The following is a 27,503-nucleotide window of genomic DNA, read 5'->3' on the forward strand; positions in this document are numbered from 1 at the left end:
TGTTGGATTCAACTTTCACTAAATAAAGGTTATGCCACTCCATCTTAAAGTCTGCATTTGTGTCCACTGTCCACATGAGAAAACGTCCTAAAAATAAGCCAAAACATGCAGACACGTGTTTCCAGAGGAATTTAAATAGTAATTAGCAGCCACTTGCTGCTTGCTATGAAATGAACTTGAGCCATCATCCCGAGCAGCTCTATAAAAGCAGAGGTTTTGCCAGTTTGCTGGTCTGGAGCATTCAGGTGAGTGTTAACACAACGCATCCCAGCTAGTGGACCTCAAAGTCAGATTGTGACAGAAAAAGACTGAACAAGTATGGCTTTGTCATGGCCCGGTGTCCGAGGAGCTGATGGGATGCCCACGCCCACGGGTGTGGCTGTTAACGCCACACCTGCATCCCATCTCAGGCGATTATCAGGTGGACTATTTGATCCAGCCAGCTGCTCCACGCCAGTCCGTAGTCGTCTCACAGCGGTAACAGCTCGGCGTGTTTTTGAGCCACCTGCCCGTCTGGAGTTTGGATCGCCTCCGGTACCAATCGCCTCTACTTTCCTGGAGCTCCCCCGCGGACCCTCACCCCTCCCTCCGGCTCCCACGGCCCCGCTTTGACTGTAAGACTCATACTCTCCCCCACGTATGCTGCTATTTCCCCGCTCCCCAGTAACTCTCTTCCTCTTTCTGTTGCAGCCTCCCACAGTCCCGATTACGGCGTTCCTGCGTAACTCATCCCCCGGTCCCTTGGTTCTTCTAGTTTCTCACATGTTTTCCTTTGACCCTTCCGGGACACCTTTAGTTGAAATAAAGTTTATTTTTCGTACTCCTGTGCGTGTTGTCTCTGCTTCTGGGTCCAGCTTGTGTACTGAACTTCGGTTCATGACAGGCTTATTTTAAAGGATTGGCAGAAGGAAGCCTGCTCTCTCTAAAAAGAACATGGCAGCATGGCTTAGGCTGCAAAATTGAATTTGGACAAACCACAGGAAAAATGTCATTTGGACAGATGAGACCATGACGAGGTGTTTGGTCATCGTTTGCCACGTGAAGAAAACTAAACACAGCACATCGGCACACAGCTGTCAGCATGGTGGTGGAGGGCTGATGATTTAGACTCAGGACCTGAGCACCTTGCAGTCATTGAGTTAACATTTGTACTGCTCTGTATATTAAAGCATAAAAAAGCAAAGTAAGAGTAACTTTACTGCTAAAGGTGATTCTAAAAACTATTGAATCCTGGGGTGTAATCAGTCTCTCACCATCCAGCGTCTACTCTGTTTATTCATCAGCCATGTTGTTATTTAGATTCCTGATCTTATAGCTCACGATGGGCAGTTGTTACGACTGTGATCGTAATCACATGTAAATTTGAGTCTCCACGTGCTCCTCCGGGATTGGTGCGTCCAGGGTGGATGGCTCGCACTGATTGGCTGCGGACCGGGAGGCAGCGGATAAAGAAGACCGCCGGGGACTGCCACTTCATTCATCCTCGGCCCAACCCAACCGGCAGACCGTTCACTGTGTCACTGTGTTGATATGTTACTCGATGTAAGAGCATGTAGGGGTGGTCCGCCTTTTTGTTTGATCAGTTTTCTCCTGTTTTTGTTAGGCAGGGAGGAAAGTGATTGTCGTTTGGTTTAGTTCTTTTTGGGTAGGTAAGTTGTTTATTCCTGAGATAGGCGACCTTTTGTTTGTTGTTTTGGCCTTGGGTTCACCCTGAAGTTACGATATGCTCCCTTCCTTGGTTTAACAGCACTTATTGTAAATAAATCACTATCACAAAATATTAAGTGTGTGACGTGCTGCTTGGGGATGGATCACACTTTATGTTGTGGTCTGGCCGCGCCTAGACGGGCCATAACAGCAGTGAAGTAATAAGGTTCTCATGGCATCTCATTTAATACTGACTCCTGTTCAGTCCTTATCAAAGAAAACCTGTTGTGTCTTCAATAGATGAAAAAAAAAACGTTGAGACCCATTTACATGATTTCACGCCAGAATATGAAACATCTCTATTCAGCGACAGCAGCACGACACGGTTCTCAGATCATCGAGACAGGTCAACAACGCCAGCCCTTTTCATCCCGCTGCTGGTTAAACAACAGGAGGTCCATAAACTGCGGGGTCACGGCCTGGTTTTTAATCAGCAGAGCTCAGATCATCATCGCCAGCGTGTGGACACAGTTGCACATCAGACAGTGGAGTGGAAACTGTGCATGTTTCAGCCACTTTGGAAACGGCAGCAGATCTCCTCATCAGCATTCACAACCAGCCGTATGTGAATTGAGGTTTAATGTCTGCTCCTAATCGCCCACCTGAGCCCCTTGAGTGGGTTCTGGAGGGGAATGTGTGTGTGTGCCGTGAAAGGAGGGAAGAGGCAGGGGGTAAAAAGAGTGACTGATGAGATCAAAATGATAGCCTGGGAGCATATGCCAGAATATCAAGCGGTCTAAGATACAATATCTACACATAAACCTGGACCCAAGGATGTTTGACGTTATAGCAGCACAACTCCACGGGGCTCACAGTTTGTAATGTCCAGACGAGGCGTGTGCTCGTTGAGTTAAATTGCAGTTATTCATGTCAGCACATCAAGTTAAGGCCAAAAGAAGTCAATTGTGTGTCGCTAACTAGTCTGATGCCTTCAACAGAGCAATACTTACAAAACAGACACGCTTCATTCAGCTGACCTACAGAGGCTGTATAGCAACTACACACGTGTGCACGCGCAGACACACAACGCACACTCGCACCCCATTGATTGGCTCGTCAATCACCGGCCAATGAGGATAGCCAGTGGCCACCAACACTCAGGTTATTGTGTGCAGTGACCCTGAGGTCAGCGGTAAGTAGCTGAGGACCGAGACCCACACAAAAGGACGGCATCATGTACTCTCCGCATACAGTGGCGTTGCCGCCGGCAGCCTTATGAATAGACACATGGCAGGCCTATCCACAGATGGGATGGCGATGAAGAGGGGGTGCGTGAGTGTGTTACCGTGGTGAGGGAGCACAAGCGGCGGTAACGCACTGAAACAATGGTGCTGATGAAAGGCAGGAGTCGTGCTTGGGCTTCGGGGAGGGAGATTATTGGGAAAGCAGGTCCCCAGTTTTATCAAGACGGACAACGCAGAGATGAGGGGGATGGAGGAGACAGGACGGGAGGGAGGGGGGGCGCAGACCGCTGACACAAAGCCACCCCCATGCATCAGTGAGCGGCCAACTGTTCGAAAGTGTGACCAACACAATGGCAAACAGATACACTTTGTGAGCATCTGTATAGGCTTGTAAGCATGCGTGTGACTTTTCTGACTGATTGGAATGTGTTTAAATGTTTTAAGCTCATTCGGACAACTTGAGGCCAATTTTCACGTTTACTTAATTTTATGTCCTTTTGAGCCATGACACGGTTATCAAAGCTTAGATCAGTGGTTCTTAACCTTGTTGGAGGTACCGAACCCCACCAGTTTCATATGCGCATTCACTGAGCCCCTCTTTAGTGAAAAATAAAATATGATTTTTTCAAATTCAAGACATATGTTCTTTACTGGTGCACAAAATGAGCCGTGCATGTCATGGTGGATGCTGTGCCGAACCCCTGAGGCCGACTCACCGAACCCCTAGGGTTCGATCGAACCCAGGTTAAGAACCACTGGCTTAGAGGAACAGAAAGGAAAAAACATAATTAAGCCAGGTTCAGTTTCACTTGTGGGGCTTGCTGCAGAAAAGTTTTCTGAGATACTTTAAATCATAATTTGAATTAATAAATATAATTTTTGGATCCACCCTTTAAAGCAGAGGGAACGTAGAGGTGCCTTCTGCTTTAAACAATAAAAGTTTATTTATTTATTTGTTAAATCTGTTGTTTAGTTACCTTGTAAAGGACCATTTTTTTGGGAACCATAAAGTTTTATGTATGCATGTTAAAGAAGTGAAAATGGGTGCAAAAAGGAAGACTTGCAGAAAGCTGTCAACCCCTCTTAAAGAATACTTTCTGCCTATTAAGCCTCACCTATATTGGCCGCACCACCTGGCCAGGTAATAAAATGTATTATTAAATAAAGAAATACAAGTTTGACCTGATTTCTGCAGCAGAGACCTGAAACATCGGCATATTTATCATAAATATTTACATTCACATATTACATAGAATGTAAACGCTTGCAGAAAACCCTAATGACACATGTCCAAGTCCCTCACTGCGACTCCTGAGACCTGTCAGCCTTAGTAATAAAGAAGAGACAAAAGTGCAATTACTTTATTTTTTATTCATGACTCTTAAAATAAATAAAATGTTGTTTGCAAGAGTTTTTAGGCCAAGACAGACAACAGTCCAATCACTACTAGCTGCACAGATTAGTACAAATACACAGAACAAGTATACTATGTATATCAGATAAAGTGTAAAATACAAATTTTACACTTGGACGTGTGTAAAATTTGTATTTTGTATTTTTTTGGGCCTTGGACGTGTGTCATTAGGATTTTAAATTAATTCAGTGAGACCGGCTGCTTAAGATTTAACAGCTGATTCCCCGAGTCGAGGGCTGCACAGTTTTTCCAAATTCAGCATGAAATTTCAGGACAAACAGGAGGAAAGAGTCACTGGGTAAGATGGGAATAAAGCAAAAATAGGCTGAATATAACAGAAACTGAATATTCAAAATTAGAAGCAAAGTGGGTGATTTATAATCCCAAAATGAAATAAACGAAACTTGCACAGTAGAGTTCCTCTAGTGCGTTTACACCCCGACTGCAAGTTTCACAGTTTTGGAGATATCAACATCAATACAGAAATTCAGCCTTCTCTTTAAGAGAACGGAACCAGATGGCATGCGCCTCGAGGTGCTCGACACACCACAAATTTAATTTAAAAGACTCAGCAGCAGTCTCTCCTTTCATTGCTCGGTTTATCAACATGCTCCACAAATACTGCTATGAGCATTTTTAATGTGTTTCACTAGTTTCCTCTTTCACCAGACGTCACCTACCAAAATATTGCTGTGGAGAAGGAAGCACCAAGAGGAACAAATATACAGCTACATTAGTAGAAAAGAGCAATAAAAGCAGCAATATAACCTAAAATGTAAAAATAAAACTACCGTGAGCCATCAAACTCCTGTTAACTAAAAAACAACAACAGCTTTTTTTTAATTTAAAGGAATAATTTGTGGTTTCTACTCTGAAAAGTCAAAGGAGGTCCCATCATTTGAGTCCCAGCAACCTGAAGGCCAACATCTGGGCCCGATGCCTACAACTCCTGACGATGGTCTGCTCAGCAACCGGTTCTGCTCTGTCCCCTTTCACTCTCTCCCCCTCTCGCCTGTCTGTCCTCCCTCGGTGTCCCCCCAGGGTAATAGTGGGGTAATTTATGAAGTTCTAGCAGCATGGAGCAGGTCGGTGTATGGGACAGCCTGCTGACCGAGCTCCATTCAGCTCCAGAGGAGAGTGCCTGCGCTCCTTTCATCCTGCTCATAATCAGCACCTCAGCCCGAATCCCCATCCTCGCTCCTCTCGCCCTGCAGCCCTCCTCAGCATGCAATCCTTCATGGCCGCTTAAAGATGAAGGGGAAAGTTATTGGACTCTTTAGTGACTCATAAACATCCTAGGGTATTTTCATAGTGCCTTTGTGTCTTTGTGTTGCGGCCGAGATAATGCAATTGTTTCAGGCAGTGTAAATGAATAAATCACCGAGCAGTTTGTCCCAGCGGTGAGAGATAACAAAGGGCAACACTCCCCGTTCTCAGAAACACTTGTCTGCCTGTTCGGTTACTTCATGAAACAACTTTATATCTCTCTGCACAGACACCGGCACTGAGAGGGAAATGTTTAGATCCACAGATGAATCAAAACAACCCGATTCCTCGTATCAGCTCCTGCTGAACACTCGCCCCGCTGTGATCTCAGAGTCCTGATGTGGAAGCAACACTGAGACAAACGGTGGAAACTAAAGGCAGATGTATGTCCTCTACAGGCTCTCGAGCGGCAGATTAAACCCCAGTGTGTGTGTGTGTGTGTGTACAGAAGATCGAGCCACTGATCCTGTTGAACAATGACCAGCAGAGAGTGAAGGAAGCCTTATGGTACACAGCGCAGGTTTGCTCTCCAGCTTAGCGCTTTATTGAGCCATGATAGGCCCTAATCTTGCCTGATCCTCTGTCACTACAAGCATATGCCTGTGATAATGCCCTCATTTTCTGGTCACCTGAGCACTTTCACTGGAGTGCACCAGAAAGGGCAGCAGTGAGGGGGTCTCTAAAGCCTAAAAAAAGTCTGTCGCAGAGCTCAGAATTGGATAAAGGGCCCTGAAAGGTGGCACCCGGAGAAGAAAGTCAAACACTCTAGTGCAGGGTTAAAAATTGAAGGATTATGTGGACACATGAAGGGTGGCTACGCTTTCATTTGGAAAATGCAGAGATCCTTAAGTCTCTCTGTGTGGCCCGTTGCCTCTGTAAACACATGAATAAGAATAAGATTGAGGCCAAGAATGGGATTTATCGAGCTCATGCATAAAATAATGGAGTAAAAGTTGGACTGATTACACTCGTTACTTGGATAAAGTTCCTGTCAGTGATCCCGATATACATTCAGTACTCTTACTAATGCACAGCTCCTGCTTTCAGCTCTGTTCCTCATTCGTTTCATATAAGTGACATTCTCACTAATCTAACTTCATGTATGGTTAATAAGTAGCTTGGCACATTTTCCTGTATTTATAGATAATTTATTAAGACTATTGATGACCCACTATAAATCCCTTTCTCCTTTCCTTGTGTGTAAAACACAATGAAAACTGTGGCACAGAACCAGCCATTGAAGGGCCTGAAAGACTGGAAAAAAAGAATGAAATCTGGAGCATTGTGTTCAACTCAGTTAATTAGGAACTGACCCAATTAGCAAAGGACAGTCCAGCAGCCATGTTGGCTCCAAGCCTAACGATGGGAAAATCCATATGCTCCAAATATCTGGCCCATGCTGGCTCTCAAAGTTCCCCAATTATAATATCACTGAATGGTGGCCGAGCCAAAGCACCCTGCGGGGCCCCCCAATGGAGCTGTGGTGGGGGGGTCTCGAGAGCCCTCTTGATTCTCGGTTCTAACTTTGTGTGGGTTTGTGAGTGTAAGGGATCACAAGCCCACTGACACGGAGACCAGCAATAGATTTACCAAAATCGGCACATATTTTGAAATTAGTGGTTCTTTAGATTCAAGCTCAAGTGAAGTTGTGAAGCACAAACAGTGTTTGTATTTCCTCAGTGTGCCCCTGTAGGAAGAAGGAGAATTTAAGCACAGATTATTAGAAGCTAATAAGCACACTTCCCTGGAAATGACTGATTCCACGTCGTCCGTTTACTATAAGGGACCTGACTTTATCAGATAAAGGAAGATGATCAGAAGAACCGCATCGTCAGAGAGAGACATTCTGAATTTCTTTTTTTTTTTTTCTTTTTTTTTCCGCCTGTCCCATTTGGTTCTTTAGCCGTCAGAATTGTTGTCTGAAGACCAACAAGGATACCCAATGGATTTATTTTGCCAAATGGATCATCATGGCATTGCCGTATTGGTCCATTTGATCGACCTTTGTTTTTATTATTTATTTTATTTTCAGTTGTTACAGACGGGACAGACATGAGTGAGGGATAGGAAAGGGAGAAAGAAAGAGGAAGGAAAAGAAAAACAGAAGGGGAGAGGGACAGTGAGAAAGGGGGGAAGAAAAAATATCTCCAGGATCACCTGTTGAGAGAAAAAGAATAGAAAACAAGCAAAAAAAACAAAACAAAGCAACATACTATACACAACACCATCGCATTAATCTAGCTAAGTGTAAACAGCAGTAAATACTAAATATTGAATGTTGTTGTGCAGCACGCAGGACAGACAGCGCACAATGTGCTTTGAAGTAGCAGCCAAGAAAGGTGTGATTTAAGTCTACGAACAGTGAACACCCATGTGCACACCTGTGTGGATCGGCGCGCTTGTATTCAAATGGTTTCCCGATGTAATGGTCTGCTAGAGGATGTAGAGAGCCATTGCCCCGTCCCCCAGGGCATGAAGCAGGCATGGAGGAGATCCAGGCCCCAGACATCCAGAGGCCCCAGAGTGCAAGAGCCCAAGGAGGACCACCGGAGGAACATTCTGAATTTCTAACCGGATTACCTCAAGCCTGATGGGCTTAAACCTTTCAAACATTTTTGTGTGGTCTATTCTCAAATGGGGGGGGGGGGGGGGGGGGGGGGACTTTAAATGATGCATATGAGTCATGCACAACTCTGGGGAAAAAAATCCACTATAATAAGTAGAATAAAGAAAATTAAATAAACAACTTTGCAGTCAGCTTCCATAAAACCTCACCAACACAAGAAGCAGCAAACACAGTTAAGTTCACTGCCAGAGGGAGGCCAATTTTAAGATTATTAATAATAGACAAAAATCAAGAAAACTGTTTTTTGTGGTTGAAATGCTGCAGCAATTCACCCACAAAACAAAGCAAAGAAAATCTGTTTGAACACGAACACGACGAATCACTAATCCGTCACCGAGGAACATACGAGAAAAACCAGGTTAAATGAAAGTACAAGGTCGTCTTAGCATCGCTGCATGATCACAAAAGCGTATTTAGTCGTATTAAACATTGGAAATGTAGCTTTAATAAATCAAATACTGATGGTGCAGTGCTGTGCTGCAGCCCTTTACATGGGCCTTTTTTCTACTCATACAAAAATCCCACTAATGCAAAAATAATCTCCTTCATACACCAAGTTATTTTTTGCACAATGCTCAGTCTGTTGCACAACCTGCTGTCATTGTTGCACTTTTCTGTCTGGTGTCTTAGTTTTGCAAGTTTTTTGCAATTTCTGCATATTGCACTTTATGTAGTCCTGCGTTTGCTGGTCTGTTATATGCTATATGTATCACGGTCTTGCACATTGTCTCGTTTCACTGTGTACTGTACCACTGCACATGGTTGGAATGACAATGAAGCAACTAGACTTGAAATTCAAATATATTTATATTATTCAAAACTCTTCTGAGAACCTCAACTGGATTTTAACTGCCCTCACATTAGTGATCTGAGAACAGAAGTTTTTGATGAGGACAATGTGGTTGACTCTGTAATTAGTTTGACTTGCAAATATTCTTGTAAAAGAAACTTTGAAAAAACAATTTAAAGGCTGGAACAATTCAATGGGACTCTCGCGCACTCTCTTGCCAACTGCTGAAATATTTATTAAACCATACTTTGGTCTGTCATCTCATCAGATAATCAGAGGACTGGTGAGATCAGTCTAACTTTGCACGCATATGCGTCAGCAGTGACATTAGCAGGATATCAAAAGACTCAACATGAGAGCATAAAGCAACAACAAAAACACATTTAAAAGCAAAGAGCACGAGATATATGTCATAAACGTTGCAGTAGGTTCATACTACAGCGAGTAAAAGATTTAGATTCATCAAAAGATTCATCCCGCTGCTTACAACACAGAGAAAGGCAAATATTTTCTTAGCTGAGCAACCAGATGAACACAAAAATCCAGACCTGATGCCTGTGAAATGAACAGAATATACTTTTCTATGATGGCTTTTCAGTTGTTGTGCTCCAGGCAAGAATCAATGCAACGAATCAATTCACAAAACTGCTGTTTTTGCCATTTTTAGAAAAGAGTTATGTTCTCAAGGTCCCGGCCCTCCAGCACTGCTTCACTCGATGCTTTGCTTGGCACAAGGAAGGCAGGAAATTCCTGAGCTGCGTGGTGAAAGCCGGCCTCTGAACACCACGTGGAGAACTCGGCTTGGTCACAGCGCCACAACATTAAATCAGCAGATATATGTTGGATGCGAAGCCTGGAAGGAATCTTAATGCCGTAAATTTAAACGAGGAAGAAAGTTTTCCTTGTGTTCCTGATAGCTAGCAAGATAAAGTAAAAAAACAAAGAACAATAAGTGCCAGTAGCTTTATGGTTGAATTATAGGGAGACAATGCTGCGCCCACTCATTTAGTATCTTTTTAACTACCTCCCCCTGGACTGAAAGACCCCCTTCCAGTGATAGTGATGTGATTTCACAGACTGTTTGGGAAACCAAGTCAAATTTATCTGACCCCTTTTGTTTTGAGCTTCTGGTTGAATTGTATCTAGTCTGCCATTAACGCTGCCCTTTACATGTTTAAGAGCCTCATATGGTGCCTCATACCTTCCTCCAAAGTATCTCATGGATACCATATGTAAATAAGGCCTTAAAGGCATCATCTATCTGGTGTTATGGAAGGGGGCAATAAAAACGGTGGCCTCACTTTCACTTTAACATCCGCGTAGAGAACTTTCAAAGTAAAGTAAACATGTTTTTACAGCTGAGGAAGAAACTTTTGCAGATTATGGAGGTAGATTAATTTGATTTGAGATAATAAAGTCATAAATTTATGTTTATTCATCTTTTTTTCTTGGATTTTTTCTATTATTATTAGATTACCTCTCCCCTGTTCCAGGATTACTTTAAAATCTGTGCTGAAACATAAAAAAATATGCAAATACTGCCAGTTTTTAATTAAAGTTTTAACACAGCTCTGGTTAACTCAGCCTTACACAACATGGGATCATACCTCTGTTTGGTTAACGTGCAGGGGGGTTCATCAGCAAGTGGGAGAATTAATGTGGTTGTAGGGAGGTGGACTGGGGGACGCAGGAAGGAGTTGTTAAGAGAGGGGGGTAAAAGTGTGTCCCTTCTGCAATTGGCTGGGGCCATAAGTGTCTCATTATGCGGTGTATTGTTCCTTTGTTGCGTCGGTGGTATAAATACACCCCAGCAGGCCCATGGGGTGACAGTTTAGACACTCACTCCTGGGGAGAGGCTGAGCATCAGGCTGAACAGCACAAACTCAGGGGAAAGTGAGGCTGTACAAAAACTGCAGAGAGTTTGGAAACATAGAGTTCAGGCCCTAAACTCAAGCTGTCACGATTTAAGAGTTTTGGGGTTTTTTTGGATCCTTGTTTTTGTTCCTGAATTTTCTCCCTCAGCTGAAATGGATTCCGACGCTGGCTCCACCTGCAGTCGCTCCTCGTCTCCAGACCTGGTGGTGGATGACTCTGCGGGGAGCTTCTTCTCCAATAAGATGTTCCAGAAGTACTGCCACGAGAACAGAGCAGACGGCGAGGCGGGCCAAGGCGGGACGGACTGCTGCAGCGTGGGCGGTAAGAGCAAATCCAGATCTGAGCTCAGCAAGGAAGAGATGCAAGATCAGAGGCTGAAAGTTAACAGTCGAGAAAGGAAGAGGATGCATGATCTGAACCAGGCGATGGATGGCCTCAGAGAGGTCATGCCGTACGCACACGGACCCTCGGTCCGCAAGCTGTCGAAGATTTCCACCTTGCTCTTGGCTCGCAATTACATCCTCATGCTTTCCAGCTCTTTGGAGGAGATGAAGAAACTGGTTGGGGACGTTTATGGTGGCAATGCCGCCGTCCAGAGCCGCACAGCTCCCCATCCCATTACCCCTGCGGCCACGACCGCCCACCTCCCTCTGCATCCTCTGGCCCAGTCCCTTCACTCTCTGGTGGGCAGCACGCCTTCAGCTCTTCAGCATCACTCATCTTCTGCCTCCTCAGCCCCAGCTCCACACTCCCCTCCATCAGCCAGCTTCCTGAGCTTTCACGCTCCAGTCCAGAGCCTCCTGAAGGACCCTCTCCACCTGAGCAGCTCCTACAGACACTTCCCCGGCATGCCGTGCCCTTGCTCACTCTGCCAGCCTCTGCCCACCACTACCTCCACATTACACAGCCTGTCTATGAGCAAGTGAGCAGGTCTCTCTTAAAATAGACTGTCCGGACCACAAACAGGAGACTGATGAAAAAAAAAATAATTATAAAATGATGGCTGGGGCAAAACCTTGTACATACTGTAAATACACATATAGCTATCTTTTGGGATACAAACTGCTGCTATTTTTTTATTAATTGCCTCTTTTTCTTTTCTTCTTTTTTTTACAGAAGTATTCTAAATGTTCTGAGGATTTTTTTTTAATCAGAGTAGCTTATGTGAAATAAATGGAACTGTTGTGTCTGATTGGCACGAATGCTATTTTCCTAAATTAAAATGTTGTTTTGATAATAACTACTTCTGGGCGTCTTCTTTTAAATGTGCAGTTGATTTTTAGTTTGTGAAAAATGTCTCTTCTTTCTCAGCGTCACTATTTTGGAAACGTTCTGGACATGTACAAATACACAGTAATATCACAGCAACTCTACAAGGGTATTTATTGGTGCTTTAAATGACAAACTTAGAAGTGCTAAAGCTGACATTCAGGAAAAAAGGTTGTCATTTGTTGCTAACCAGTTTCAGACAGCCTAACCTCTGAAGAGCTAAAAAGGGACAGAAGGGCGAGACAATACACCAGAACAGAAGCTGAATGTGGTGTTCTTGAGCCTGGGGACCATCCATCTTCACCTCAACAGGGTGTAGGAGATGAAAGGACGACACAGGCGCCGGGAAGGCGCGTCACTTTTGTCTGACGCAGGCAAGGGACACAGCCATGTCCTCAGCTCTAGGCCAGCCATTTGTCACTGTCTCATAAGAACATGGATATAGGAACACAAAGGGCAGATTTTAAGCAAAGGACATAATGGCGTCTGTATTAAAAAAAACAAGTCATTTTAATTCATACAGGATGAATATTTCTATCAGCACATATTTGCAATCAGATGTTTAAAAACTCAATGTTCCAGCTTTCTTCTAAAAATAAACTGAACAAGCATACGTTCACTTTACACACGCACACTGCCATGAACATGATCTCGTCAAACAGCTCAACAAGGACTAGCCTTCACTTAGCAGCAAATCAGGCGTGTAAAATACATGCTTATCCTCCCACGGCTGACAGATGAGTTGAAGACCAGGGGAGAGATGAAGAGATGTAAATCATTCTCACCCACCTCTCACTTTTACCCCTCCTTCTGCTCTTGAAAGTGCTGAATAGGTTCGAACAATAGCCATGCGTGGGACACAAAGGCCGGGGGAGTCCGAGCTCTCGTGCCTGGGACACAGACCCCCTCCATTCAATCTACATTTCATCATGGTAACAAGCGCTGTCGGGCCAAAAGGCCTGACACCCTCGCTCACCACAAAGGCGGTTAGCTCTAATATATGAGGCTATTGACACTGTAAAGAGCCCCTGTCAGTACTGGGGGATTGTCAGCTGTGGGATGTCTCAGTGGGGGGAAGCAGCTGCCAGCCAAACCAAGCGATGAAGCTTCTGTCGTGGGGACCGGCGCTGCAGCGTCACCTGGTCCCCAGTCCCTTGACACAGAGATCCCCGGTCCTCCCACAAGACCCCCCTTTATTGGGACACAGGTGGGAATGGGAAGCAGAACACATTGTAGAGATTAGTGGGGATCGGCCTCCCTTTGCTCTAGGTAGATAATTAGAGACAGTGACTTGTGCAAAGCTGGTGTTTCCTGATTGGCACCAGATGGTGTTAACCCACGGTACGGCATCAGCGGTCTGCAGAGTGTACGCAAGTGTGGGTGTGATGACTGCGATGTGTAATGGATATACCTCTTAAATCATACAATATGGACATGTCCTCTGTGCACCATTATGGTCAGCCGCTGCTGTCACCACAGTGCTCTTTAGCATACGCTAACCAGCAGTGGCAGCACTGGTTTCAGTCACAATGTTGTGCACAATTAACTCTGAAAATTACACACGCTGGTCTATATTAGCAAGGGTGGAACAAGCATTCAAATCCTTTATGTGCCCATTTTCTGCACTTATAATACTCAACAGTGAGTGAAAGTTATGCATTTAAAATATCGCCTAAACAAAAGTAGCTGCTCTGCTGAATGCCTCTGAGAATACAGCATTAATTCTCATTTTACATACATTTGGTGATTTATGTGCATCGCCCAAGGCATGGTTTATTCCAAGGAACTTTAAAGATATCTATCTTAAAATATTGCATCAAATATGTCCAAAAGGCACGATTTTCGCAGGCTGAAAGCAAAAGGTACTGGCGGGAAGGTATTTGACATGCATTTATTTATTCTACCAGGTTAAAAACATTGTTTTCATGCACTCTGGACAAGCCCAAGAACACTAATTTCATTACTGTTACAGCAACAATTAACCGAGGCACGGTGCTCAGAGCAACAGCCTTTAAATGTTTAATTAGAGCCCCGTTAGTCTGGCAACCCCAACTAATTTGACCTCAGCTGTCTTTTTGTAGACTCTGAAATATAAAAAGTTAAGATATAGAAAGTTATTTGCTCCAGGGTGTAAAACTGTATAATATATTTTGCAAAACAACACTCATAATTACTGCCGATAAGAAAAAATTATAATCATCTATTTTGAAAGAAAGATAAAATGATTTCTCTTCACTTTTTCCTCTCAGTTCAGTGCCATCACTTAAATGACTTCTAACTGATAATAATTTGTATTTTGAAGCTGTTAAATATATAACAGATAAACACACAAAAGCATTACATCATCCTTTGATGTAGCTGTAGACTGTTACACCAGTTAATGCATTTTATTTGGTGTAGTCGATCCAAATGAATGTTTAAATAGATGTTTCAAGCAATAATTGAAGCCTTAAACTCTGCTCTGCACTGAAAATGTTAAAAATACAGCACATGTCACTTAAGATGAACACAGCAGGTAAATCCCCGAAAACTCACTGTGCTAAAAACAGGCGAATAAAAACAGAATCAGTCGGTACACAGCTTTTCTTTTTATTTGTACTTTTTTAAAAGATTCATTTATAGGCATAAAATGTAATCATAGGGTGATTTTTTTCACATCTACTATAAGAAGATCCTTATTTTATATGAAAAATACAAAATATTTAAATGTATCTGATGAATGCAGAGAGGCAGAGCAATAAAAACTTATAAACGTCATTAACTTTTTAAGAACAATACATGAGTCACTGTATTTAGTTACTCTCATGCCTGGATTTTATTATATAATATTAGCCATGAAGCTATTTTGGAAGCCTTGAACTGAATATAAATTTTGATTATAAACACAGTTTATAATCTGGCAAAGACATATGCTGGAGTCAAAAAAGACAGAAATATCTTTTAACAGCACAGAGGATGCACTGATGTTATTACACCATGACCTTCTGTAGATGAAATGTAGACAGATGGATAAGTTAACCGCTTCAGATACTGATCAATAGTGGAGCGCTTATCCCAACTTGGCTCAGGCCAACCTGCACTGACAGAGTTAATTAGGGGACTGAAAGACCCAATTAAGAGGAATGAGGGGCCGGACGGGGGACTTGTATTGGAGGACATACGCACACATTGTGCAGACTCTAGATAAAAGAGAACTTCAATTAAGGGAGAGCACACTTCCAGAAGCTTGATGCCTGTTCTTTTTACATTTTATGCTTAGTAAAGCCCAGCTCCCCACCGCCACCCCTTTTCACTCAGAATACTGATGAGGGGAAAGCACAGCTGCTGGGGGTCAACACACATATGCAGTATGGTGTGCACATACGCTCACATGTATGCACACAGATGTACAGAGGAGGGAGATTGATGGGGGGACTCGGGCTGGAACTGCTTAATGCTGATTAGTCAACATAATGTCTGAAGAAGGAACGCACCGGTCTGGATTTGATGGGTTTCATAAACAGCTTATTGGTTAAATTAGTGTTAATTAAAAGAGAAAAATCAGCATATTTTTTAAATTATTACTTTCCTCCATGAAAGATCTGGGTTATAGTTTCTCATTGTTTCTCTGATGCACTTCTCCAAACGATGCTGTAAGATTGGTTGGCTGCTTTTGGTCACAACAGCAAGAATATTGTTTCCAAAAATGAGTGATGAGACCGTGTAACTGTCAATAAAAAATGATTTGTAGGTCAATTAAACCCTCCCTTAATCTGAAAATTTCAAAATGGAAAGGTTGTGTAATACTTAGGAAAATAACTGGTGGAACATCTTTAAACTAGTCAGTAGGATATTAGGCTATTATTAAAAAAAAAACATCCAAGAAAAGCAGAGATTTCCAGAAGTAAAGGTGAGGAAAGCTAAGCACTCTTGCCTGCATGTAAGGGGCAAGGCAAAAACCACTACTGAATGGCGTTGGCTTTTGGGTGGTGAACTCAGAAATCACTCCACAGGCTCAGGAACACCAATAAGAACATACAAGTTTTTGCAGCATCCAAAAAAGCACATGAACACTTTACCATGTCTGGAAAAATATTAAAAAGGCCAAAAAAAAAAAAAAAAAAGATCCAGAAACAAAGCAGACTTGTCCAAGCCAAAGCTCAGTGAAGATGAATTAAGTGGAAATCTGTCCTGTGTTCTCAGCAAACTTAAATTGCAGAAATCAGGAATGTACATCATGAATAATAAATCTTGAAGACTGTTTAAAAGCAGCATCCATGATGGTGTTTTGGTGCATTTGTTCACATTAACGTTGAACATTACATACAGGTTTGAGTGAGCTGCCATCCATGGAAAGTGCATATTTCATCAATACAAAGCATTGTGGGCCCATGGTAAGAGCCTTGGCTGATCACAGTTTGTTGGCTTCTGCTTGCTCATTGCTCATGCCCACCTGCATTTAACGGACTGAGCATAGATTCCCAGTCTGATTAAGATCCGGGGAGTTTTCTGGCCATGGTTTCAAAATGTACTTGTCACGAATTATTACTTTTGCCCTGTGCCACGGTGAGCCACCATGTTTCATAATGCATAAATTGTCACCAAACTGAAAGAAGTTGATCTTTCAGTATGTTTTTAGTTTCGTCAAAAAAGTAAGGCAGGTGTACAAGCAGAAGCTGCCACGGCTGCAGTGGCAGGCCGTGTGGAGGTAAGATAGGGAGCCAATACACAGGCACTGCTGATCTGAGTGAGCTTTATTATGGAGAGTGACATACAAACAAGAGTGAGGGCAGCAAGAAAGAGAACTAAGAAAGACTCTAAACTGAGAAAACTAATAAAACAAAACTGAAACCCCAGGAGGACACTATGAGAGAAACTCAGGGTAATGACATGGCGTGATACAGGGAAGTAACAGAGCATGGAGGAACACAGATGGACCAGTAACAAGCAGGAGAATACACAGGGCTTATATACACACAGGAGCAATCAGGGAATGAGAAACAGGAGGGAGACACAGCTGGGGTAAATTATACATAACGAGACAAGGGGAAGCAAAATGAGACTCACTGCACGTAGGACTGGGAATATCAAAATAAAACAGGAAACAAGACACGATTCACAAAGACGTGGACTAGACACTGAGAGACAGACTGAAAGAATATGACACATGGGACACAAGGAACATAGTGACTCAAACTAGAAACCAGAACAACAAATAACATCAAGAGAACAAAACAATGAATAACCAATAATCAGGAAATTAACTTAAACACAAAAAGCTGGGAAACACCCAGGGCAATGACAGTAGCCCACAAAATGTGATGAAGTGATATCAAATGATGAGGCAAGAATGGATTTCAATGAATCAGGGTTTGGCCCAGACTATGCTATCCAAGATGCCACAAAGAATTTCAGAAGTTACTTAAGAAATTGTTATGATTGTTCTTCACTACATCATAGAAGCAAATAAAAACAATCTAATTTAAAAAAAAAATGCAGCAAACTTTATGAAACATAAATGTATTACTCAAATCCCAAACTCTTAAGTGCTAGTCCTTTTTTTTTTTTCAAACGTGGTGCTGGCAACAATATTAGCACTTTCCACTTTTGAAAATAATAATTTTGTTTAATTAACATTTCGCGATGCTTTTTACTGTAAAAACACGGCTTAAAACATTCATAGTAACGGTAGTTTACGTTAAACAGTTTCTGTCAACTTGTGATTTGATTCTGTGCTATTGTTTTTACCTTATTAGTGCAGGTTCGCCGAAATCCATGCGAAGAGAAACTGATCATACGCGCTCCCGAACTGTTTGGTCCTCTGCAGCCACCGTAGACAGGACACGGAAACTAAAATAGTTGTTTATAAAACCAAACGTTGTTTTTTAATGGGTTTATTTAATTGAGAATGTGATGTGGACATTGGTATGCTGAAGATGAGAAGTCATTAAAGTCTGTGTTTTCTTCTACTCTTTTTCTTTTTTTTTTCCTTTTTTTAAGCCACGCTGTCGGGGTGAGAGTTCAGTAAATACTGATGATGTCATCGTGTGAAGATGGCTGAAGGGTGAGAGTGAAGTCGCAAATTATTTTAACTTTTACACTTTAACCTTACAAAGAGCGACGGTGTCATGCATGTGTTTTGTGTCTCATTGTGTCGTGTATCTAACCAGATATAGTGTGTTTACTTTGCGTTAACTCTAGCGTGTAAAGCTCTCGGAATCTTTTCAGGAAGTGCGTTTGTTTACCAAAACACAGCCTGGCTAGCGTTAGCATATGCTAGTTAGCTTTTGCTGTTTATCTTTTTAAATCACGCAGTGAGAAACTCCGGGCTGTGTTGACTCATCATTTTTACACTCAGTGATCATATTTAGCTTTGAAAATCACTTCGCGACTTATTCGAGCATTTAATCTAGCAGAGCTGACGTTAGCTTACTCGTTATCTGTCAAAGCTGCGTGTGTTTCTGGAATCCTTGAGAATCTCAAACTCAGATCCTTTCATCGATTACGAACAGACTGTAAATGAAAAGCTTTGGTGCTGATTGTTAATATTTCTTCTTCTCTTTCTGGATTTATGTGCGCGGTCACAGAGAAGGCTGGTGGGGAGGCTGGCTGCAGCAGAGCTTCCAGGCCGTCAAAGACAAGGTAATGATCTCAAACCAAAAGACTTCCACATTAGACAGTTAGTAAGCCTTTGTTTATGTTAATGCTCAGGAATATTATGAAATACTTTGAGGTTTTAATAAAGAGGAAGAGCCAAAATACACCAGACAACAAAATAAATTCAAAGTCATTAAAGCTGTATGGTGTACAGTCGTTCCACCCTGGAAAATGAACAGTTCAAAGAAATCACCAAAGTCCCAAATTCCCTTGACATTCATTCCTGTCATGAGTGGACGTTGTTCACACCTTTACGAGTTGTAGTTATGTGCTCCACAGTTTCAGAACCACTAATGGATGTAACATGTTTTCAGTCTGTAAGCATCCATTTTGGCTCCTTCTAGCGCCTGTACTGTAAGTGGACAAGGAGACACTCAGCAGTACTTTTATTATGGTGCTTCACAAAAAAACAAACTGTGGTCAACATTCCCTGTTGGACAGGACGTGAGAGGAGAGATGAAGACAGGGCCACGGTTTTATAGAAGAAATGAGTTATATAAAGCAACATGGTTGTGTCAGTTTAAAAACTCACTTTACTGCAACAGTTTCAACAGTTTCTCCTTTTTCCTCAATAAGAAATGTTTGCTGTAAAAGCTGAAGAAAAAAACATATGATCTTTTACTTTAAATTTCATACTCTGTAGCATTGTACCACCGCTCAGTTTAGATCAACTCAGATACAAAAAGATGAAATGGTTCCAAATAAATGATTTCTTTAGAGTAATTAAACAAAAGACCAACTCATATTTTTAAGAATTTTGGCACCGTCTTGGTGTATCGCCGCTTGTGACTTTGATAGGCTGTTTCTCAATTTCCTGAGAGATATGATGAGGTTGAATCTGGATTTTGATCTTTGTCCTTTTCTTTACAGTCATCTGAAGCCTTAGAATTCATAAAGCGAGACCTGACCGAGTTCTCCACTGTGGTGCAGCATGATACAGCCTGCTCAATTGCAGCTACGGCCACTGCCGTCAGAAACAAACTTGCAGTAAGTGTTAGGCTTTAACTGCGTCGTGTCTTTCATGAATATCTCCCAAATGCCTGCTTACATGCAGATCGATTGTGTATTTATTCTGCTTTTTAGGTGGAAGGTTCCTCTGAGACTACAGAAAAAGTGAAGAAGAGCCTCTCTAGTTTCTTAGGCGTAATATCAGACACGCTCGCTCCACCTCCTGATAAAACTATTGACTGTGATGTAATCACGCTGGTGGCAACACCAGCAGGAACCACAGAAGTTTATGACAGTTCAAAGGTGAGTATTAAAGTGTGTGTATTAGCACGCCCATTAATTCATTAGTTAAAAATGGCTAAACACACATCAGGTCTGAATGCATCACGCTGTTTACACCTTTTCTCACTTGTTTAGGTCTAAGCATGAAAGGCTGTTTAATGGTTTTGGTAACAGTTGAGATTTTGGTTGAAATCTGCAGTTTCAGTTCTTCACAGGGCCTCATTATTGTTTCCTAAATCTGATGCTCACAGTACAGTCAAAGGAAACGTTTTTGTGACATTAGCTCTGAGAATAAAACAACAGGTTTTGAAGATCTAACAATGAGAACAGGACATGATACATGAGAGGAAAGATCCTGACCTGACTCACCCAGCTGTTAATTATCCTTACGGAGGCCCAGCTCCACAAGCAGTGGGTGCAGTTGAGTTTACACTGTCATTTTTGCTGAGACTGAACTTAGTATTTTTAATTTTGGTCTCTAGCTGGATGGAGGATCACTAACAGACTGAGCTGTTCTCCTTCAGACTAAATTATATTAACACTGAGAGACTCCCTAAATCCTCTTCTTAAATGCTCCGGGCACAAGTATTACTGGAGCTGCATAGAGTGGCGTAAATTGATTGGAACACCATCATGATAATGTTCCCTTCAAGGGATTGTGGAGGGGAGAGATCCTCTGAATATTGACCTCTTTCTTGCCATTTTCCAATTCCTGCTATATATCTACATCTCCACCGTCTCCTCTGTCTTTTGCCCATTTTCAACAAGCTTTGCTCCTGATAATGTTTTGGCCACTGTCATAAGTTACCATGTGGTGAATATAGACAGACTAAGGTTGCATGATACAGATAGACCTGGTAGATTAACTTGTTAAAGCTGGAGCTGGAATTTTGTGTGAGACGAAGAGCGAGCGAAAACCTTTTTGCTGAAAATCTTTGAAGAAAATGCTTCACGTTGCATTTATCAAGTACAGAGTCCGTCTCCAGTTTTAGTCTCTGTTGTGTTATCAAACTGCAAAAGCGAGCACATGATGTGCGTGTGGAAACGAAACGATCTCCATTCAGCGTTTGTTGTTTCCTGCAGGCACGTCTCTACAGTTTGCAGGCTGACCCAGCAACATACTGCAACGAGCCAGATGGTAAGAAAAATCATGATCAACTGGTTGATCTGTGAAGGTCTGTGAACGGGTTCTGTTGCAGACATTTACAGTCGACACTTCATTAGGTACACCTTGCTATTGGGTTGGAGCCTCTGTAGCCTTCAGAACTCTTTGGAGCATAGATTCAAACAAGTGCTGGAAACATTCCTCGGACGCTTTGGTCCATATTGACATAATAGCATCACATCAGCGTGATGCTGAGATGCTGTTCTGTAGATATTTTTTTGTAATGAGTTATTATCAGCTCAAAGCAGTCTGACCATTCTTCTCTGACCCCTGGCATCAACAGGACGTTCTCTCCCAGAGAAATTACACTTATTGGATATTTTCTCCTTTTTGGGCCATTCTCCGTGAACTTTAGAGATGGTTGGATTGGAAAATCCCAGCAGATCAACGTATTCTGAAATATCTATACCAGCCCATCTGGCACCAACAAACACGCCACATTTAAAGTCACTTAAGTCCCCTTTGATCCCCATCCACGCCATTGGCTGATTAGATATTTGTAGTAAGAAGCATTTGAACAGATTTGCCTAACAAATTGGCTGCTGAGTGTGTTTTATTTGTTGGCAGACGTATTGATGTAGTGTTTTGGTTACTTTGAATGTGTGTTTTGTTTTCTCTTATACCTCTGAGAGACCTGTATTTACCTTTTGCAGGGTCAATAAAATCTTTAGACCATATATTGGTCTAAAGATTTTTTGATCAGATCCTTTTGATCAGATCCTCCTTAAAATTATCTAAATAATGAAATGTTGTTTTTTTTTCTTTGTCAGGCCCCCCTGAGCAGTTTGAGAGCTGGCTGTACACCTTCAGCCTGGAAGATAAGAAAGGCGAAATCTCTGAGCTTTTGGTCAACAGTCCCTCTATACGAGCGCTTTATACCAAAATGGTATCACTTGTTGCTCTCTTCGAACGTTTGCTCCTCGTCTCCTTTTGAATAAATAAAGAAGATAAGAACTTTGTCTCTTTTGTGCAGGTGCCAGCAGCCGTAGCACATTCTGAGTTCTGGCACAGATATTTCTACAAAGTCTTCCAGCTGGATCAGGTAAACCTGCCGTTTCATATGATTTTCTTTTTTCCTATATACACATCTTTCATGCAACTTAAATGTTTTGTCTTGGGTGCCACCTGCTGGCCAGTTTACCAACGTGCTCAAACTGAACCTTAAAATGAGCCACGTACACAAAGAACTATTGAATGAAAATTTCTTTTCCAAATGGGAAAGCTAATCCAGTAACACGGTCTGCGTTTGGGCGGGAGGATATTTGTGGTGTTTTCTTGTCATTATGATTTCTTCACACTGACACGAACTCACAGGAGATGAGATTTACTGAATAACAGCAGCACTCCCGTTGGTGCCTCTTTGTATTCTGTCTGCACGTTGCTCTCAGTGTGAAATAGGAATTATGCTTTTAACGCCTAATTACCCCGTGTGCATTTCTATTATGATGTTTTTTTTTCCCTAAACGGAGAAGACGTTCTCCTCTTCCCATTAAAGTTGTTATTCAACACATTATTATGGAAATAAAGGCTGCGGCAGTAAACAGTACTTTTATGTATAAAACACAATAATTTATTTATGAAAGTCGCTAACATTACAGCAGATTGTTGATTGCAGTTTTCTCAAAAATTGCACATCCAAACTGTTTTGAAGACATTTGCAAAAGGAAGGCAAATACAATCAGTACATTAAAAATTAAATCATGTCTGATTATGTTGGAGCGAATGTGAGTTTTAAATCATCAGAGCAGTACAAACTTTAAGCCGGGTCACAGTTTTACACTAAGTACAAATCCTGTTTGAGGTTTATTAGGTTAAAGTTGAGTTTAAGGTTAAACTGAAGAACTGGTACTTGGCTGTGTTCATGTGATTGAATGTCCTCGGGGTTTGTCACTCATGGTGAAACATGAGATCTGCTCATCTGAACAACCACAAACTCAGCTGATGCTAGCAACCTCGGTTAGCTACGCTGCATTAATAAACTGAATGGTCACATCAGACATATATCGGCTAATTAGCGCTAAGTAATTACTAGAATTTAACTTAGCAAATAGCACCTGAAGCACAAACTTCTTGTATGGTCTGAACTGCACAGCCGTAAGATTAATCAGATACGTCCAATTAAAAGATCTGAAAAGGGTTAGCTGTCGATCAAAGAGGCTTTCCTTTTTTCTTTTCTGTTCTTTCTTCTTCTTCTTCTTCTTCTTCTCCTTCTTCTTTTTTTTTTAATGAAGGGAACTTTTAAGAGGCCCAAAACCATTTTTTGTGCCAGCCTCTAAATGCTGCTTTTTAATGCTCTAAAGCTGAGACACTTTGGGGGCCAATGTACTTTTGGAGCCTAAGATGGCGATTAGAAGAACTGTAGATGGTGGCGGTTGTTTTTCGGGATGGATGGATGCTGCTTGGGACAGACATATAAAGACTTGTTGAATTTTTAATGGGTCTATGATTCACAGATATTGAGACTATAGAAGCTTTTGTTTTTCTGCGTTATCTAGGAGGAGGCGAGGAGGTTGGCGCTGAAGCAGAGAGCAGAGCAAAGTGCGCACACAGAGACGCTGGGCTGGGAGGAAGAAGAGGAGGGTATGTTCGGGAGATTTAATGGTTATCTGCCAGCTTTGCTTTGTAACACTTTCACTCACACTGGCTCCTGCGTTTATTGTCAGATGACTTCCTCGGTGCCACGTCGTCATCACAACTCAACCTCACGCCCCCGTTGGACAGCAGCAACCTAACAGTTCCTACAGGGGCCGCTGTGCTGAGTCCCGTCCTGTCCCCGAGCGAAGAGCGTGAAACCACCTACTCGGTCAGCAGCGACAGCGTCAGTCTGCCGACTCAGGTAGAAGTGCGGCCAGAGCCCGTAACCACAGAGCTGGCAGAGAAACTGACAGAGGCCAGTTTGGAGGATGTTGTAAACAAGACGCAAGACGAGCAGAGACCCGGAAACAGTGACTTACCTCCTGAAGCTCAAGTGGAGGCCGTTACCCAGCCCGAGGTCACAGCTGACGGGGTGTCAGCGCGAGCCCCGGCCTCAAAACTGGAAAACTCAAAAGAAGATGGACCACAGGACCTGAGAGTTTTTGAGCTCAACTCTGACAGCGGGAAGTCTACGCCCTCCAAGAACGGCAAGAAAGGTGCGATGACCCGAGGCTGCTGGTCTTACTGTTCCAGTTGAATCGAAACAGGATTAGGTTCAGGGATGCGTTTATGAGTTTTCCACTTAATAGGCTTAGAAGAAGCCGCAGAGTCAAGGTCATAAAGTCCCGACTTGTTGTGTCTCTCTCCTCCATCTCCAGGCTCGAGCACCGACGTGAGCGAGGACTGGGAGAAAGACTTTGACCTGGACATGACGGAAGAAGAGGTCCAGATGGCTCTCTCTAAAATCGAAGCATCTGGAGAGGTTTGTGGAGTTTTTTTTATGGGGAGACATATATGAATAGGGATGGGTATCGTTTAGGTTTTATCCGATACCGGTGCCAAACCGGTACTTTTGAAACGGTGCCGGTGCTTAAATGGTGCTCAAACCGATGCTTAAAGAATGGAGAACACAAAATTGGTCCAAAAACCTCTCATGTTCAGCTGTTTTTTTTTTTTTGTAAAAAGATAACAATGTTAGCCTTTTCTGCAGCTATAGGGCATATATGGTATCACTCTTGGCTGGAAGCAGCTTAAACAATGGAAAAAACACAAACTTTGTCCAAAAACCTCTCATGTTTAACTGTTTTCCACTTTTTCTTTGGTCATTTTAGCCTTTTTGGCCAGGGTGAAGGGAGTATCTGCCATCAAACAAGAAGACAGCTGCATGTAACTATGACGGTGTTTGCTGTTCACCTTACATGCATTAATGTAATAACGTGGTTAGCCTACTCAACGTAAATTACACACGAACAACATTAAGCTACTCACGCAGAGAAGAACGGCTGCTGCTGCATCATCATCCTCATCATTTCTGCTACACTGGCAGGGCTAGGGACCAGGACTCTCCTCTTCGGGTTTTTGGGGGATGCTGCTAACTCCGGGTCCGATAACAGGCACCACACCCGCAGTAGATGTGCTCGGTGTGAGGTCTCGCAGCAAGCTATCAAATACGGTGCATTTCTGGGCTTTAAAAAAAATCGCTATGCGTCGCCAGGTGTTTCATCTGATTCGAGGTGTTACCTCCTTTGACAGTATCACAGTATCAGCTTAAAGCACTTGTTGCAGCTGCTGAGTTTGCATATTTTGCTGTGAAGTACAGCCAGACTTTGACCGCTTTGCCTTGGACATTTTTAATCTGTAGCTCTGCTCTAAAAGAACGTACGTACCTGGACCCGCCTACTATCCTCGGAAACTTAAAATGATTGGCTGGAATCCAAAGTGTATCATTCCATACCAGTTGGTGGCGGTAATGCACCTTTCAGTTGTTTGCCAGCCGCCAATACAAATGTAAGGAAGAAGAAAGTGTATCACAGCTCAGGAAAAAAAAAAAAAACACTGAAATGTGCGCTGCTTTTCGGTCTGGTTACTACCGTTTATGTCAGACCATGGTGCCATCATGGCACCAGATACCGGTACCCATCTCTATATATGAATAATTCATGTTGTGTACATTCTGCTCACTTTTTCCCCTCCTCCTCTCACCAGCTGGATGAAGACTGGGAGAACTGGGAGTGAGTGCCTCGGCTACACGAACCCCGTCCCGCCATTAAAGCTAGTTCTCTGCAGACGAACCACGCTTAATGTGTTTTAACTCTTTGTCCACTCTGTCACCATGTCATGATTGTCAGTGGGGGATTTTTTTCTGGCGGGTTTGGACCATATTGGTAAACCTGTTGAAAAGCGCAACTGGAAGACCAAGGCAATAAGAATTAGAGTGCTCTGTCAGCTGTAGGCCTCTAGCGAGGGAAATGACTCTTGGCTATTTGTTGGAGTAACTTCTCACTTTAGAGAGCGTATGACACTAGCGTAGGACAGGTTGTAATCATTCTGACCTTAAAGCTCGAGGGCGAGTCAGAATGTGAAGGGTTTCACTGCAGCAGCCGGGGAGGAGCTGTTTGTCTTTACTTTGTCTTTATCACTTAAAATTCATCTTGTATATGTTGCGAGTGTATTTCCAGGCGATGACTTAAATGCTGGCTGCGAAATAGCCATAAACTGTAATGCTGCTTGTCTCCTTTCTAAGATGAAATACTTTAAACGTGACTTTTTCTTCTTTTTTTTGTCCTATTTGAGTGATCATGAATGACGACACTTTTCTTTCTCATCTGTTTTATGCAAGTGAATCTTCAAAATGGAAAAAAATATTTTGGCCTTTTTTCTTTTCCTTCAGATTGCTTTTCATTTTGGACTCACTCCCGACGCTTGTTGTACGGCCTTGTAAAGCACACGGTAGTGTGACGATGTAATCCAAATGTTTTTGTGACACCATCTGAAACACAACCAGCTGACGTGTCGTTATTCCCTCTCTCCTCGTCGCGTGATTGATTCAGATGTACAAGATTTGTGTTGGTGTCTGTCATTTTTAAGTAATTCTAAGTTGTTTATCTGTTTGTCATATGTGAGTAGAGGGAGTTTGTTAAGAGAACAGTCACAGTTGACCCAATAAAGAGAGTTCAGACCGGTTCTGGTATTGTGATTCCAGATGCTTTGGTTTGAATTTGAGGAAAGCTCGCAGGTTCAGTCAGAACAACAATCCTATGATTTATTTTTTCTTTTTTTTGTGTTTGTCTTCGTTGGTCCATCGTCAGAGCAAAATGGCTCAGCAGGCAGTGTGCCAAGCAGACGAAAGGGTGAAGTGAGCACGCTCCACGCTTTTCCGATTTCCTTATCCATCATCTGTAACGTATTGGGGAAAAATAAGCCTAGAGGTGTAATATTTATACTACAAGAAATGCTTAATTATTGTATTATGTGCTTTAGATTGCATGTCTGTGCAATAACATTATGCAAAACATTGTGCAGATGGTCACTGTTGAGTTGTATGTTTAGTTTCGTTTTGGCTGTTCTTCAGGTTTTGACGATGTGTTGCATGTATATAACTCTCGGCTGCGTGTTCCCTTCAGAATCACACGTTGAACTAATCGGAGCTGTCGACTTCTTTTTGTTTAACGTCAGTTATTTCACTTTATTTTCCAGGTGATCTCTGTCATTAAAGGATTCATGGCTAACGAGCTCCGTGTCTTGCTTAACGGCATACTGCAGGACGACAGGAAAACGTTAAAAATGCACAATATGTGGAGATACTTTTAAGTTTCCGCTAGAATTTTACTGTTTAATTTGTAAAAACTTGGCTGCTACAAAAGTACTTATATTAGTGTCTTTGTCAGGACAAATTTGGATTTAAGATGGAAAAAATCAAAAATGAT

General features: G+C 42.4%; 2 protein-coding genes and 1 long non-coding RNA gene across 3 annotated transcripts; all 3 read left to right on the plus strand.

The window, feature by feature from the left end:
* Window positions 1-228: 228 nt before the first annotated feature.
* Window positions 229-735, plus strand: LOC146495725 (uncharacterized). Its single transcript, XR_014871034.1, has 2 exons — window positions 229-614; window positions 691-735. It is a non-coding gene; the product is annotated as an uncharacterized LOC146495725 (long non-coding RNA).
* A 9,885-nt stretch (window positions 736-10,620) lies between these two features.
* olig4 (oligodendrocyte transcription factor 4) lies at window positions 10,621-12,143 on the plus strand. Its single transcript, XM_085143565.1, has one exon. It carries the CDS (start codon window positions 11,015-11,017, stop codon window positions 11,786-11,788), a length of 774 nt encoding a protein of 257 aa, XP_084999691.1. The 5' UTR covers window positions 10,621-11,014; the 3' UTR covers window positions 11,789-12,143.
* Window positions 12,144-17,990: 5,847 nt separating this feature from the next.
* Window positions 17,991-27,305, plus strand: bsdc1 (BSD domain containing 1). The gene is made up of 11 exons (XM_085143564.1): window positions 17,991-18,174; window positions 18,698-18,752; window positions 19,638-19,754; window positions 19,851-20,018; window positions 21,081-21,135; window positions 21,933-22,048; window positions 22,136-22,204; window positions 23,658-23,742; window positions 23,826-24,293; window positions 24,456-24,559; window positions 25,783-27,305. The coding sequence occupies exons 1-11, from the start codon at window positions 18,164-18,166 to the stop codon at window positions 25,810-25,812; spliced, it is 1,278 nt and encodes a 425-aa protein (XP_084999690.1). The 5' UTR covers window positions 17,991-18,163; the 3' UTR covers window positions 25,813-27,305.
* Window positions 27,306-27,503: the final 198 nt, after the last annotated feature.

This window comes from Neolamprologus multifasciatus, chromosome 19 (genome assembly GCF_963576455.1).
Source record: "Neolamprologus multifasciatus chromosome 19, fNeoMul1.2, whole genome shotgun sequence".
Taxonomy (NCBI): Eukaryota; Metazoa; Chordata; class Actinopteri; order Cichliformes; family Cichlidae; genus Neolamprologus; species Neolamprologus multifasciatus.